Below are 15,259 nucleotides of genomic sequence, written 5' to 3'. Positions count from 1 at the left end.
AGAGCACCATGTCATGGGACCTTTAAAGAAAGGAGGTGTAATAGCCAACACAGCTGGCTTGCACATGAGGATATTGGATGGTCTCATTATGTATCAATAACTCTTCAGAAGGAACATATTGCAGGATAGGGTTAAGGACAGAAATAATTCATAGCAGTTATTATAATTCTCTAATGGGTAGTTGTTTAAATTTCAACCACTGACCATTTTTGGAAGAAATATGGGGTCTACTGTTTTTAAATTACCTGAATTGTAATCTTTTCCACATGCAGAATTTATCACAAAATGCTTTCTCCGTACTTGTGTAGGAAAAATTCAGATAATCAACTGAATCCAAAGAAATACAAAAATAATCACTGTTCTTACTTCATAAAAAGGGGCTTGCTATAATATTTCTATTTACTTACCCTTGTGGAAGGTGGAAATAACTATTGAAATGTTGTTAACCTTTGAAATAAATAGCTGTTCTTGTGTGCAGCTGTAATGGCACCCTGTGCTTGTAGACGTCTCTCCACCTCCTCACTTTTTTGCCATTCTTCTCATTTGCGTCCTCCTTTCAGGTTGCGTATGTAGTCTTTGACGGTGTTTTCAATATTGGGAACGGCATAATTTTGTGCTGCATAGATTCCTGTACACGTTCCTACGGCAACACCCAGTAATGCTGAAGAACGTAGCCTTGCAACAACGTACCCAGCCAGAAAACCCTTGAGAAAAGGAGAAGCAAGCAGACTGCCTCCCTGAGGAGGAAAATAGAGATTAGGCCTGGTATGTAGGCCTATAGACTGAACAGTGGTTCTGTATCTACATAGTACCAATTCATGTTTTTATAACTGCCTGGCCTGTGAGCAAAATTTAAGGCAGAGTAACCTGAGCTTGTACATATTAGTGCATGTGTGAGCCTTACTGGAGGAACCCCAGCCTGTATCTCATCCTCCATCCTTCTCTGGATGTCTTCCAGCTGGTCCTTCAGCTCCACCAGGTCCTTGAGCTGGCCCAGAGGACCCTGCATACACACAGACACAAACAAACTGGTTACTATAGAGCACATCAAGAAATGGTAAAACACTGTAACTTGTGTATTTTGACAATAATGACAATCAAAAAATTATACAAAACTGTGCATGCTAGTAACGTTAATTATCATGACTGGACCTAAGGTAAAATACAACAACATATAAATAAGTAAAACACGGTTGCTTCTGGCTTATATCCAATTTTCCATCTACTAGGATAGAGGAAAACAAGATCAAAACGACTAACGTTACATTATCGGAGAGATGATTCTTTAAAACTGCGTTTCATCCAGCTTTGATGTTTTACCTAAATTGTCAGTAGGAGGTACAAAAAACGGAGGCTCAGTGGATAAGCAAAGTTATGTTTTCGTTAACCTTACCGTTAACTGTACTTAACTGTTTAATTAGACGCCTCAAACCAGCTTATTAATATTTTAGCTGTGCTCACAGCCCTGTACATACAGTATGTTTAAAACACCCCCAATACACAAAGCGTGATTATATTTAACTAACTAGCTAGCTACAGCTAACTAGCTACCTAGCTACCTAGCTAAAGCTTAGCTAACCAACACCATCTTGCTCAGTTACGATAGCCTGCAAACTCTAGGCTACTTCATGAACTGACATCAGCTAGATAGCTAACAGTAACATGCTGAATGATACAATAAGTCAGGCGGGTTGTTGTTATAATAATATAGTGATGCCAAATGTTGTAGAATAGCGTAGAAAGTTGAAAACTCCGACCTTGTCATTTGCCATGTTTCCCTGTTGATGACGTTTTTCTCTTCTTCTTTTGTTGGGACTTTGCTGAAAATGAAATTTACTGCCCTCCATTGGATATTCACAGATTGTCTTCATAACTAGTCAATAGCCACAGGCCAGTCACTTTCATTAAGGTAGAATTTTATCCTGCTTGTTGTTAAAGAGGCCATATGCTGTGTCAAAATATGACAGAAACATTTGTTCGAGTGTTTCTCCCCCAGAAATAAAATTACAAAATTTTAGTGATTACATGGACTGAGTTACTTTAAAAAAAAAACGGTGTTCCTTTTAAGTTAAAGTTAACAGGTAGTGCCGGGCCCGGGATGATAAGTGACAGGAGGCAAGAGAGTCTGAGAAATATGGAGAAAGGAAGTATTTAACAGAAAACAAGAGAGTGATTGCCAATTGAAATATAGAAAGCAACAGACAGACACAGACAAAAACTACTAAGAGACAACTATTGTTCTTCAGACTCATTTAAAAAGATTTGTCTTGATTAAATGGTTTCTTATTCAGTCCTTTGTAAGAGGCCCTAAAAGTATTTAATCCTCACATTCGGCAGGACAGAACTGTCCTGAATAACTTTATTCTATTAACATTTCCTTATTCAGGATGATAACATGACCAACCTGATGTAACAGACCACAGTATTTAATGTTCTGGTCAAGGTGGCATAGAAACCGTCTTTAGCATTTGCTTTTGCATCAGATGTTTCTGATGCAAAAGCAAATGCTAAAGACTCACAGCAGACTCACACACAGCAGGGAGTGATGGAGGTAAGGTGTAAGCTGCCATCACCCTCCAGAGACACCTAAACCATCAACGTTATTGATGGTTTAGGGGAGTTATTGATTTCAGTCGAGGCCTTTTTGGCTGACTAATCTTTTAATGCTACTGTAGTGGAAAATGTCACTGAAACTTGTGGTGCAAATCATCACAGTGATGTACTTTAAGAAAATGTGTATTCACACTGTATACCATAAACATGGGCAGACATTTATAAAGGATAGCAATCTGTAATTTTAGAATGTCAGAAGACACAAAGTGCTTTAAATAAGCAGTGAAATAAACATGAAGATGTTTATATTCAGTGAAAAGCAAAACAATACATATTTATTACTTTCATAGCTTTGTGACTAAAATTCATCTATTATTAAACCATCCCAGCTGGGCTCTAATATAATGTAAGGGATTTGTATTAATAACCAAAACAGTAATTTGGCTTGTTTGTGCAGATATAGAAATTCAAAAGCTGGGAAAGAAAGCCCTGTGGCTGTGCACATCAGTTTCAGGACGGCAGTGATCATTTTTGCTTTGAGGAATAATTTAAAATATGATATAATCAGTGTACCGGGTCTCCTTGTCTTTTGAATGATTTATTTTATAGGCGGTAAAGCTGTATAGCAGGTGTCACAAGGCACACTTGAGAATTTACTCAAAATGGGAGAAGCAAGTGGCTTTAATAAGCAACTGATGCAATATGAGTTTCAGTGATATATATATTCTATTATTTCAGCTTCAAGAGCTTTATCTGTAGTAGAAAAATGAATTATAATTAATACTCACAAATGCTGTGTTGAAGGTATGTTGATTACTAATTTCCGGCAGTTCTTCATATTGGATGTCACAAGCTTTTTTTTGAGATGTGCAGGTTTCTTACTAGCTTACAATTATAACTGTGATGAAATGCTTAAACACTGAGTTAAGTTGTCATCAGTGTATCTGAAAGCATGGGTGTGAGCTTGAAGCTCACTTGTTTCTTACGTGAAAAGCACTGAGTTATAGTTTTGTAGCCTGTGCCCTGTCTCAGAAGTGTAGCAGCTTCCACAGCTGCACTGTACTGCTTTGGGTGTTGTGTTGTAATAGAAAAGATTATCCCTGTGTATAAATTGTGATGACCTCATTCAGTCCAAATCTCATTTCTCTCTGCTGGCAGAGTGCACCGTATCAGTGGCTATCAGAGGAAATGTGAGCTGAATACTGAACACTGAGATTAATGAGAGATCTTAGCTGAACACTCAGTGTATGTAAAAGGCTTTCAGGTTTAAGTTATAGACAATGTGTTCCTGAGAACTGATGCTTTTTGCCTGAGACCTGAGACAGTGTTTTAGTATTCAGCTCGCATTTCCTCTGATGGCCACTGATACAGTGCCAGCTGAGAGACATGAGATTTGGACTGAATGAGAGGGACTTTGTAGATTGTTTGAGAAGTGAGCTTCCTCACAATTGCGCATGACTCAGCATTGTTGGGATGGAATACGGTGCCACCAAAAAAAGATCTGTCACTTGAAAAAATGAGTTAATAGTCATTACTGTAATTGAAATATGGACTATTTGTCTCATTGGACAGACAAATGAGTGAAGCTATGGGCAATATCTTTTTCCCAAATGTGGTCAGAGAGAGTTTTACAGATCTTCAAGAGTATATGTAGAAGAGAATTGTAGTAAAAATGAATATAACATACACCAATTCTTTTTATTATTTAGTAATCAAGTTAGTTGACTTTGCAGCATCAAGACATGGGTGCAAGATGAGCAGCTGATGCTCCTGTATAGTCTCTTTTCAAATATGTATGATGCTAATCCTTTTGAAACAATCTTCCAAGATTATTACACTAATGATGGAAGTTTTAAGAAGTAAAGAGCATTACTGAACGTAAAGTACATGTCTGATACTGTATTTGTGTCTGATATTTCTGTCCCTTCAATCTCTATTTTTAAGATTATTTTTGGGGGCATTTTTAGGCTTTTATCTACACAGGACAGATGAAGACATGAAAGGGGAGAGAGGGGGGGAAGGACATGCAGCAAAGGGCTGCAGGTCAGAGTCGAGGAGTGAACCTCCATATGTGCGCCTGCGTTACCAACTGAGCTAACCCGCCCACTGTCCCTTCATTCTTTGTCAGGAAAAAATGTGAATATTTGTTCCACCACAGCAGTAAATACGGTAGTAATACTGGTAGTGTTGTAACTGTAAAAAATAAACACTTATTTTTGACCGCACCCTGAATTAATTTATTATTATATCGCATAGTCAAAAGGTAACAACCAGATACCCTGACAACAATATTTTTTAATCTTACATGTTTGTTACTGTTTTTTTTCAATCACTTTGGCACTAATTTCAGAACGTTGGTGTTATTTTTCCAAACTCTAGACAGAAAACTCACAACCAATGACCAAAATGCAAACTTTTCAATTGCTTGAATACAATACACATAAACCTAAGATCATTTGTTCATGTAACAAAAATACTACTTCAAAAAGCAATTCACACATTACATTTCAACAAGTACATTTCATTACAGTGATCTAACTATCAATTTATACAACTGATGAACTGATGATCACTTCTTTGTTTTGCTTTTTACAGTACAAGCAAGTTGAGGAAAACTTCATTTGATGTTTTACAATACTGTCTTTTCTTTTCTATTAGCTAGCTAATGTCTCCAGTATTCTCTCTACTACAACTGCAGTGCTTTTACAGGGATGTATTTTCATCTATTACCATAATGAAAATGACACACGTAACACCTCTTTTGTACTACAATATTTAATGATTGTTCAAACAATGACACATTGAAACTATGGATAGCTTGTGTGTGGGTGATCTAAAGTAACGTTTCAGTAGTATTTCACAATAAATTAGTTTTTTGAACCAATGATTGTGGAAGTGCAAGATTTCTTTAAAGATATGAATACAAAATGCAATATTTTGAACATTGGACAGCCTGTGTGCAAATGATGACCGTTTTAAGTTTTGTGTCTAGAGTTTGGAAAAATGACATCAAGGTTCTGAAATAAGTAGCAAAGTGATTGTAAAATACTGTAATATAATTGGCATACCAGTTATATTTTCATATACAGTAATTGGCAGTATCTTGGTATTCCATTGCCAGTTAAAGGTATCTCAACAGCTGTAACTGAGAGTTAAGCCATGCAATTATAATGGATTCTTTCAATTTCAAGTTTGACATAAGGTGCGCTGGCTGTTGCCACTAATGATTTTAACATTTCGATTGTGTGTGTGTGTGTGTGTGTGTGTGTGTGTGTGTATGTACCTTAAACAGTGTGCATTGCTCATAAGCCAATTAAAGTTTTTAAGCTCTGTTGCTTCTCTATTGCAAGAGGGGTATACTGCAGCCTCACTGCACCACTCTTCTGTGGTGTGCCAAGTTGAGTGTGTGTGTGTGTGTGTGTGTGTGTGTTTGTGTGTGTGTGTTTGTGTGAGTGTGTGTGAGTGTGTAGTGAGACATGCATATGTGTAGCCATGGATAGCATCCTGTCAAGGGTCAAAGGAGAGAGCAACACACCCAAAAATAAATCAATTATCAATTATTAGTAGTGGAAAGAAAGAGAAAACATGACTGTTGTAGGCAGCAAAAAACTGTAAAAGAAGGATAGAGTTGATGACAGATAGGGGGAGGAAAAGACTGATATGCAGGGGGCTGGATGGAGAAATGGGAATGAGAGAAAGAGATTTTGGGAGAAATATAGGTTTGGGTGTGTCCATTGAGTTTGTTATTAGGGCCGCTGGTTCCACTGGTGTCTATTTTACATTGAGGTCTTTCCTTCCTCCATGATACTGCATCAGCATCACCACACCTCTCTCTGTCCCCTCTCTCTTCATACCTCTTCCTCTGTGTTTTTATACCCCTCCCTTTCCCTTTCTCCTCCCATTTTTAACACACTCCCACGCTGTGCACTAGGGAAGCCTGAATCTGTGGAAGTCCTGATCAGAGTCCCCTGTCTGCTGAGAGCCGAGCCTAACAGCTCTGTGCTCAGTTAAACCCAGCCCAGCCTTGCTCAGCAAATATCTCTGCATGACAACAAGAAGGTGAAGCCCTGCTTACTGGAGGCACACTGGAAGAGGATTTTCCTCCAGCCTGTGGACATTTGCCAATAGTGGTGAAGAAAGGGATGCTGCTTCTTTATGAACACAGGGGTATTATGAAAATGGAAGCTATGTGGTGATGCCTTTAAGGAAAGTAAAGCTTCAAACTTAGATCTTGTGTGTTTTGGTCAATTTTTGGTAAAAAAAAAAAGCTTTGTGATATTTCTTTCCATACTTTCAACGTCCTGTCAGATGACTCTCCACTGGAGCAGAATGCTTGCAGCAAATTGCTTTGGAAGAAAAACAAGACCTTTGCCAGACACTTTACAAGTATTTTCATTTTTTCACCATGTACAAAGGAAGTGAAAAGTGCAGTCAACCTAAATGTGCACAATGCACATCAAAGAGGAAGAGTTTCCATCAGCTATTAACAAGAGATCGACCAGCTAATTGACTCTTTTTTTACCAAGACTGAGAGACCATCCACCCACCCATCCATCTGGCTATAATGGAGCTACGAGGGACCCGTGGGACAATGGGCCTGGACTCGAGGGTTCAGGGGTTGGGGTTTGGCATGCCAGCCATCGGGGTTCCAGCCAGCTCCATATTAACGGCAGTGCAGCATCAGGAATACTCAGCCGCCGTCTGGCTTCGCAGGAAGGACAAACTGGAACATGTAAGTTTTGAATTCTGGACCTGGGGTCGAAGAAAATCATTCAGTTAACACATATTTATTCAAGAAACACTTGTATGTTTGTGACTAAATATGTAATCCTTTATTACTTTTAAGTGTGCAATACAACTGAAAAACACCATTCCACTGATATAATAGAGGTTGTTTTGGCCAAAACCTGTCACATTCATGCATTTTTCTCAACTGAAATACTCAAAAATAAATTCCCATATGTGAGTATCCATTCATGCCAGTTATTCTGCACTGATTACGGTTTTTTTAAGGGAACATTAAAGTTTAAATGCTTGTTTAAAACAGGAGAGAAGTGTGGGTGTTGACGTCTGGGAGGAAATTGGTTTTGTAAGGTTTGACTATTTGACCCGAGACTAGAATGGCGTTAGAAGGAGAAGAAGGCTACCTGCAGTATGCAATCAGGGCACGGAGGTTTGGAGGCACTACTTGACAAAATAAAATGTTGTGGACTATTGCAAGGAGTTGTAAGGTCCTTATGGTACTTGCTGCTTGTAGGTAAACAGTATCAGCATTCTACACAGGGCTTTTACGTGTAGACATTTAGCATCAGGGGAAGGAAGGGAAAAGGTGTGTGTTGAATATTTGATGTTGGAGGGGAACAGTGCCATATTCAGAGAGCAGCTTTCTAAGCACATAACCAGCTAGGATGATGATTCAGCCTGTCAACCTTTCTGCAGGTCCACACTCACACACATACATGATGCACACAGCCAGTTAAACGCACACACACACACACACACACACACACACACACACACACCCATCACACATATTACTGTATTGTGTTTTTGCAAACAGCAACCAGACACACAGACAAGATCTTTTTCAGACAAGCCAGTGGCTTAATAGGCAAGGAATTTCGGGAATTTCACACACACACGCACACACACACTCACACACACACACACACACACACACACACACACACACACACACACACACACACACACAAACACACACAAAAATTTAGCATTAATGATTAGGGACGACAAATGCAAACCCAACAGTCTCTATGCATCTAGTTAACAACAAATTAAATTAAATGTTGTATTAAGCTTAATAAAGGGAATTGTAGTCACATCTAATGCTCAGGATGTGTTGTCAACATCTGACTGATTGCATTTCTCTCGCCCGGACTTAATGTACATTTAATGTCAGAGCAAGAGTCACCCCGCTGACAAGGATGTTAAGTACTGTAGGAGAAGCATGAGATAACCCATTTGATACAGAGTACTTTAGGCACATTGAGTACCGCTGTCGGTGTGATTCAAGTCACAAGTTCAGCAACAACTTGTAAAACTTTGAGTCAGTCAGTCATGAGTCTCAGGAAATCCTGATCTAAAGCTTTAAGAGTCTGGGTGTCATCCTTGACAGCACACTATCCTTTCAACCCCATATCAGTAACATTACCCGGTCTACCTACTTCCACCTATGAAACATCAATCGCCTCCGCCCCTCCCTTGCCCCCCACAGTCCTTGTCCACAGTCTCGTCCCTTCCCGTCTGGATTACTGTAACTCTCTCCTCTTTGGTCTCGCTCACAAATCCCTCCCTAAACTTCAATTGGTCCAGAATTCAGCTGCCCGCATTATGACTTGAACCCCCTCCATCCACCACATCACTCCTGTCCTCCAACAACTCCGCTGGCTCCCGGTCCAGTTCTGTATATTCAAAGTCCTCCTGTTTGCATTCAAGGCCGTCCACAACCTCGCCACCCCATATCTGTCTGATCTCATCCAGCGTCCCACTCCCTCCCGCTCCCTCAGATCCTCTTCCTCCATGCACCTCTCTGTCCCCTCCGCCCATCTCATCACGATGGGGAGCAGAGCATTCAGCTGCTCTGCTACCCGTTACCCCCCCCAACTCAGAAACATTAATTCATTCCCCCATTCAAATCTCAACTCGAAACACATCTTTTTAAAACTACCTACTCCGCTTGAATGTCTATTGCCCTGCCTTTTCTGTTGTTTTTTGCATATTTTTTTGTTGTTTTTAATGAATGAATACCCTGCACAATGTCTTTGAGTGCCGAGAAAGGCGCCTTTAAATAAAATGTATTATTATTATTATTAATATTAAAGCGCCACAAAGCAGACGAGCACGTCTAACCTTTTACTGTTTTTACGTTTTAACATATGCCTTCAGGATTTCTGGTGGCTATAAAATGCATTGATAAGAATTCTCAATCTGTGAAATATTGTATAATAGTTTATTACAGAGGACTAATACCACTAATCAGTGAGATCTGTGAGGCTTTTGGTGTAACTGACAACAAATAGGATTCACAACAACATCCAATTACAGTAATAACAAAGGTGAAAATTAATATAGGCATTAAACTAAAGTTTACTTAACTTATGCTCCAGTCAAACATTCCTGTTCTGTTCAAGCATGAGCCTCATTTAAGGCCCCTTGGTGGTGTTTGACTTGGGGCTGTCCCCAGGCAACAGCAATGAGAAATGGGATGAAAGCCTTTGGTCGTCAATTTAAAATCTGTGTTCTTAGATCATACTGTGACAGAAGTTGTAGAGATAGGCTGCATCAAAATGTGACAATATTAGAAAGGACCAAATTATCACATGGTGACTGTTACAACGCCATACGTTTGACAAACTTACACGTTTACAGTGTGAACTTACGTGATTGTTGCTATTGCACAGTCTATATTCCTTTAAACAGTATAGTCCTTTATTATCCACTATATTTCCTGTTACATGAACCTATGCTGACTAATTCACATCAGCGTGGTTACAGTGCTTTTGTTTCTAAAACCATGTTAATGCATCTAAGTGGATGTTACACCATTAGGCATCTTTGGATAATGGCACTTAGGTACATAAATTAGCATTTCAAGTTTCTATTGATTTAAGTGTATTCACTGTATACTCTTAAAATGGACTTAAAGAAGACAAGGCAACAGTCAGGTGGGGAGGCTAAGTCTGGATCTCAGACGGTGAAATGTCCCATATCGGTAATAACATTGGTCAAACCACATAGGGCCCTGGCCCATGAGGCTTTCTCTCCTGGATACAAAGTGGCCTAAGAGGTTTATTTTCACATTTATCTCATAGTGTGGGAGATTGACAATCATGAAGATGAAGATTATGAAGAAGAGAGTTAAGGACATTTAGAAGTTTTATTTAGCTCAACCTGAAACAAAAAGGATTCAGCCATTACATGAACTTTTGGCACATCTTCTTGACTCTAGTTTAATGTTAGCTATCAAATAAAAGCTAAAAGAAAGCAAGGAGGATATGTGGAATCCATTTGGGATAAGTGGGCAATCACAAAAAAAAATTATACAGTTTTGATTTGGATGTAAAACATTATGGCTTTGATTGGGAGGAATGTGCAATGTTTTGGTGTAGGGCAACATGCAATATTATTGGTGTGCATTTTCTGGTGTCTGGATTTATGCGTTTTACTGAATGTTAACTGTAGTCTAGCTCTGCCGTTCCTCCCTATTATCTGGTGAACGCCTTGGGCTTTGTCTCCTCTTTCAAAGCACCACAGACCTGACTTTTTCACTTAAAGATGGACATGTTTTCAGTTTAGTGTTCTTTTCTTTTTTAATTGGTGAGTGTTAGCAGTAGGGAGTATTCACCTTGAGCTTTGTGCTGCTCTCTACACAAATCAGACATAGAACAGTTTCCTTATAACGCTCTTAGATAGCTTTGATCAATCAATTAGATGTTCCATTGTCGTTGTTTTCTCATCAACGTATTAAAAAATAATCACTGTCAGTGTAATTGGTTTATTAATGGTGTTTTCTGATACAAATTGGACAGGATGTGTGGTAGATGTGAGACAGCCAGTGATGGGAAGCCAGTAAAATAGAAGAAACTCTTCATTGCCTGCAGGGGCTGATTAAAGTTAGCCAAGCTTTCACATATAAGGATTTTTTTTCCTGTCCAAGTTACAAGGGTTGTTTTGCAGAAAGTGAGACAAGAAGAGAGAGATGTTTTTTTTATTTTTGTGAGAGGGACGTATTGCTGATTTGATTTCATAATCAGAAAACAAATCTATGTAGAGTGTTTAATACTGGGAGCCAATTAATTTGATGCTGGGGCATTTGGCTGCCTGTTTGACAGCTTGGCAGTTGGTTCAGCTTCACTCCAGCAGCAATTCAACATTGTGCTCAGGCTTCTGGCTTTAATTAAAGTTTTCCTTCCTGTCTGTTTGCTGCTAAAAATTGCGTGATGCATTAGCTGACATCAAACTAACAATTCACTCACTGTCAACTGCTAGACCAAATCACCGATGACGTGGATTAACACTCAAGCATTCACACTGCTATTCAGTCATCTTGCGGTTACCTAATGGCCACCCCCCAGTGAGACTTAATCATCTATTAATCACTGTATTTTGTTCTCTCTTCCTGTAATTAGTTTAAGCATAAATTAATCTGCAGTGAAAAAGTGTTTGTGCAAAGTGACCTGGTCAGAGAATATGTCTTTTTAATTTTACTTACTGAATACTATCCTGAAAGTATAGACGTATCATTACCAAATTGCGTTTCAATATCACACAATATTAAAAGTCAAAGTACTCATCAGGCATAATGAACCCTTGAGATTAATTTGAACTGCTTTAACACTTTTCTTTAACCCATACATTTTGCATTTCTAAGTAGTATATGCACATTTAATAACACATTATAATGCAGTTGTAATTCAGCTATAATATAAGGACATTGTAAGTCTTTATAAGTACTTGTCAAGAATTCCTCATTTGAAGACATATTTACAACTGAGTTGTACTGTATTGTCATTCACGTTGTCATTGCTAGTCACCAGCAACCACTTAGGGGTGCACATAAGATGAGTTATAGTTGATATTTATACACAACAGTTATATATATATTTGCATCTACATTATAGTGTATTATAAATCATTTAGTCAATGTTAACATACTGCTTATCAATGCTACTTATGTGGGGTTAAAGTAAAGTATTATTGCCATTTTATATATGGCAGCTGATGAGTAGCATAATCTATAGCAATGCATTATATTCGCCAAGATCACCACGTTTTATTTAAATCTTAATGTGCAAAGAAACTAATGTAACTACTGGTCGTCATGGTGACATTATAATGGCATACACACCTCAGATAAAATCATCACCTTGTGTATAAGCCATATACCATAAGCCAACACGTTATTTTACATCATGTCATCCACAGAGGCTTTCTGAAAGAGTGTGTGACCGGCTGTGAATGATTGGGTCACTACCATTTAGACCTTAAGAACAGTAGAGGGAGCTGTTGCATCTGTGCACACATCTGACAGTCTGTGTGCCGGTGTGTGTTATACATGCAGTAGCACGATAATGAAGACTATCAGTTGCAACACTAACTAATTGAATATCTTTCCAGGATCCACTGGTTTGAATTATGCAGGCTGTCAGTTTTACCATATGTGAGCTTTAAATCTCTCTGGTCTCATTTACGTTAATTGGCTAGTTTTAGTATGAGTTTCTTTACTGCGTGGTTGCTCAGACTGCAAAAATGTTACCTCCTTCTTAATTTCTTTCGGTCTTACACTCTCTTAACACGCGCACACACACTCACACACACACACGCACGCACTTACACGCACTTACACACACGCGCACGCATACACACACACACACACACACACACACACACACACACACACACACACTACATGCAGAGACAGATTAATGGTGAGACTCCACTGGAAGCCATACTTTCTTTTTCATGAGGTAAACTAATTAAGCAATTAGCTGAAATTCATTAGACTCAAAGACAAATCACTTTAGTTTAAAAGTGTTACATGAGAGTGACCGCGGGGTGCTGACTGATTTATGAAATCCACATGTCAGTAAAATGTCAGAGATTAAAACCTGGGATAAACATCTGAGTGGGATAATCTACATGTCAGAAAAAGAAGCTCTGTAAGCGCTTCCAGCATTGAGCTCAGAACAGGGGTTCAAAGGGATTTATTGTTATAATATTCCATTTGCCCTCTCTGGTATCTTAAATTATAGAAATGTGTTGTATGGAATTTCACAGGCGAACAAATCACTGCTTATAATTTTAATGTTGGAAGCTTAGTACACTCACTGAAATCTTTAATAAAGCAGAGCTGTAAAGCTATCTATTATTACTTGATTTATTGCAGAGTCTCTTCTTTAACATCTGTGGGGTTGTGTGTATCAGGTTTTAAAGTGTGTGCTGATTGTGTAATGATTCATGAAAAGGGACTTATTGCTTCTGAGCCTTTAGGTCAGTCAAGGAGTCCTTGTGGTGCAACATTACTTCCTGTATGCAGGGAGTATAGCTTTACTTTTTTATAAGATTTATCACAATATAACTGTCTCTATTCAGAGCAAACAATAATAAATGTACAGGTAGGAAGCTCACTGATGCTGTGGGGATCAACACCCTTGGTTTTGTGATTTCTCTAATTACCCTGACAACTACGCTTTTGACTGCAGGTGGCACTTGATAAATTCATTTTAATTAGCTATTGAGATTTTTTCCAAATCATGTGCATGTATAGTTAGGCTACATTTGCTTTAGTAGACAGCTACTTACAGAAATAGGTCGACATTTTGGGAAATACACGTATTCACTTTCTTGCAGAGTTAGGTGAGAAGACAGGAGAGGAGGAGATAGGAGAGAAGACAACAGTAGCCCTATTTGTCCCCGATCCAATCCATGGGCAGCTAAGCGTTCTTTAAATTTTGAAGTTGATATGGTTAATGCACAAATACAAATTGTGCCAGAAAAAGAGAGCAAGTGCTAGTGTAAAACATTCTTTGGCAACTTTGCAAGTTGTGCATCTGTTCCATCACTCCAATTAGAGGCTGTGCCTTGTCTTCACACCACTGACATCCTGCAGTAAAATGATTGTAAAGCCACCAGTGTATTTCCTGTAACAAATCACCATCTGGTGCAGATAGATGCCACGAAACGGTAGGCAAAATGTCATTCAACAGCTTATGTTGTTTGTTGGGTCAACTCTTTTCCAGGCTGTTACTTCCTGACAGTAAATCCCACAGAAACTAAGTGCCACACGCACACGCACACACACACACACACACACACACACACACACACACACACACACACACACACCAAACTGTCATTGTTAGACAGTAGTGAGCAAAGTCTCCCTCGTTCTATTATGAGCATTGCCAAGTCAGCTAAAAAAAAAATCACAGTTCTGCAGTGCAATACAATATAAAAACTCCAACTTTTACAGATGGATGACAAAAAACTCCTACACTTGGAAATACATGAATATCTTAATATTAGCCACACATTTCTGTTAACAATAGGCACTACAGTGAAAGCTCCTGCTCAGAAGTGTGCATGAGACACAGAAACATCTGTGTCTCACTGATCTCATGTGTTTTATTTGTTGCATCTTTATTTATAGTCAGTTCTTTGATATTTCAGGATGATTTACATGAGTAAGAATAAAAGTTAGGATGATCTAATGATTTTGTTTATCTAACTTGCTGTCTGCTGACTGCTGAATGTTGATGTAAAACAGAAGAATGCTCCATAACACAGATGAGCAGTTCCAATAATGGACAAGGATAACAATCTTGAACTTAAGGCAGTTTGTAAGCAAGAAGAAGACCATTCTTCTCTTGCTACTACAACGTAATTGGCTCTGAAGTCCAACAGCATCCTCTTTTGGCCATTCTGTGTCAGTACACAGCTGCAGGGCACACTGACTCGCTGTAAAAAAAGATTTACGAGCTCTATTCTGCATGTGAACAGGAGCTGAGGTGCATTTCAATGTGCTGCCATTGCATACTTAAAAGTTAATCTCCAAGAATGATTACTTGATGTGACATCTTTGATTAATATTACCAAACATTACTCACATTGCATGACTATTGAATACCATTAAGCATCTCTTTGTAATCCTCTGTGTGTGTGTGTGTGTGTGTGTGTGTGTGTGTGT

At 38.8% G+C, this 15,259-nt stretch overlaps 2 protein-coding genes across 2 annotated transcripts in view; one reads left to right on the top strand and one right to left on the bottom strand.

The window, feature by feature from the left end:
• Positions 1-6: 6 nt before the first annotated feature.
• On the bottom strand, positions 7-1,998 carry LOC116705286 (SLC35A4 upstream open reading frame protein). The gene is made up of 3 exons (XM_032541359.1): positions 1,758-1,998; positions 905-1,003; positions 7-737 (listed from the first exon to the last, which is right to left on the bottom strand). The coding sequence occupies exons 1-3, from the start codon at positions 1,869-1,871 to the stop codon at positions 540-542; spliced, it is 411 nt and encodes a 136-aa protein (XP_032397250.1). The 5' UTR covers positions 1,872-1,998; the 3' UTR covers positions 7-539.
• A 4,469-nt stretch (positions 1,999-6,467) lies between these two features.
• The window catches only part of LOC116705282 (inactive phospholipase D5), a 49,854-nt gene continuing 41,062 nt past the window's right edge, over positions 6,468-15,259 (top strand). The window contains exon 1 of the mRNA XM_032541346.1: positions 6,468-7,285. Within this exon, the coding sequence (XP_032397237.1) occupies positions 7,118-7,285 (168 nt within the window). The 5' untranslated portion in view covers positions 6,468-7,117. The remainder of the gene's footprint in view (positions 7,286-15,259) is intronic.

Source organism: Etheostoma spectabile, chromosome 17 (genome assembly GCF_008692095.1).
Source record: "Etheostoma spectabile isolate EspeVRDwgs_2016 chromosome 17, UIUC_Espe_1.0, whole genome shotgun sequence".
Taxonomy (NCBI): Eukaryota; Metazoa; Chordata; class Actinopteri; order Perciformes; family Percidae; genus Etheostoma; species Etheostoma spectabile.
This window is presented reverse-complemented; position numbering and strand designations above follow the sequence as displayed.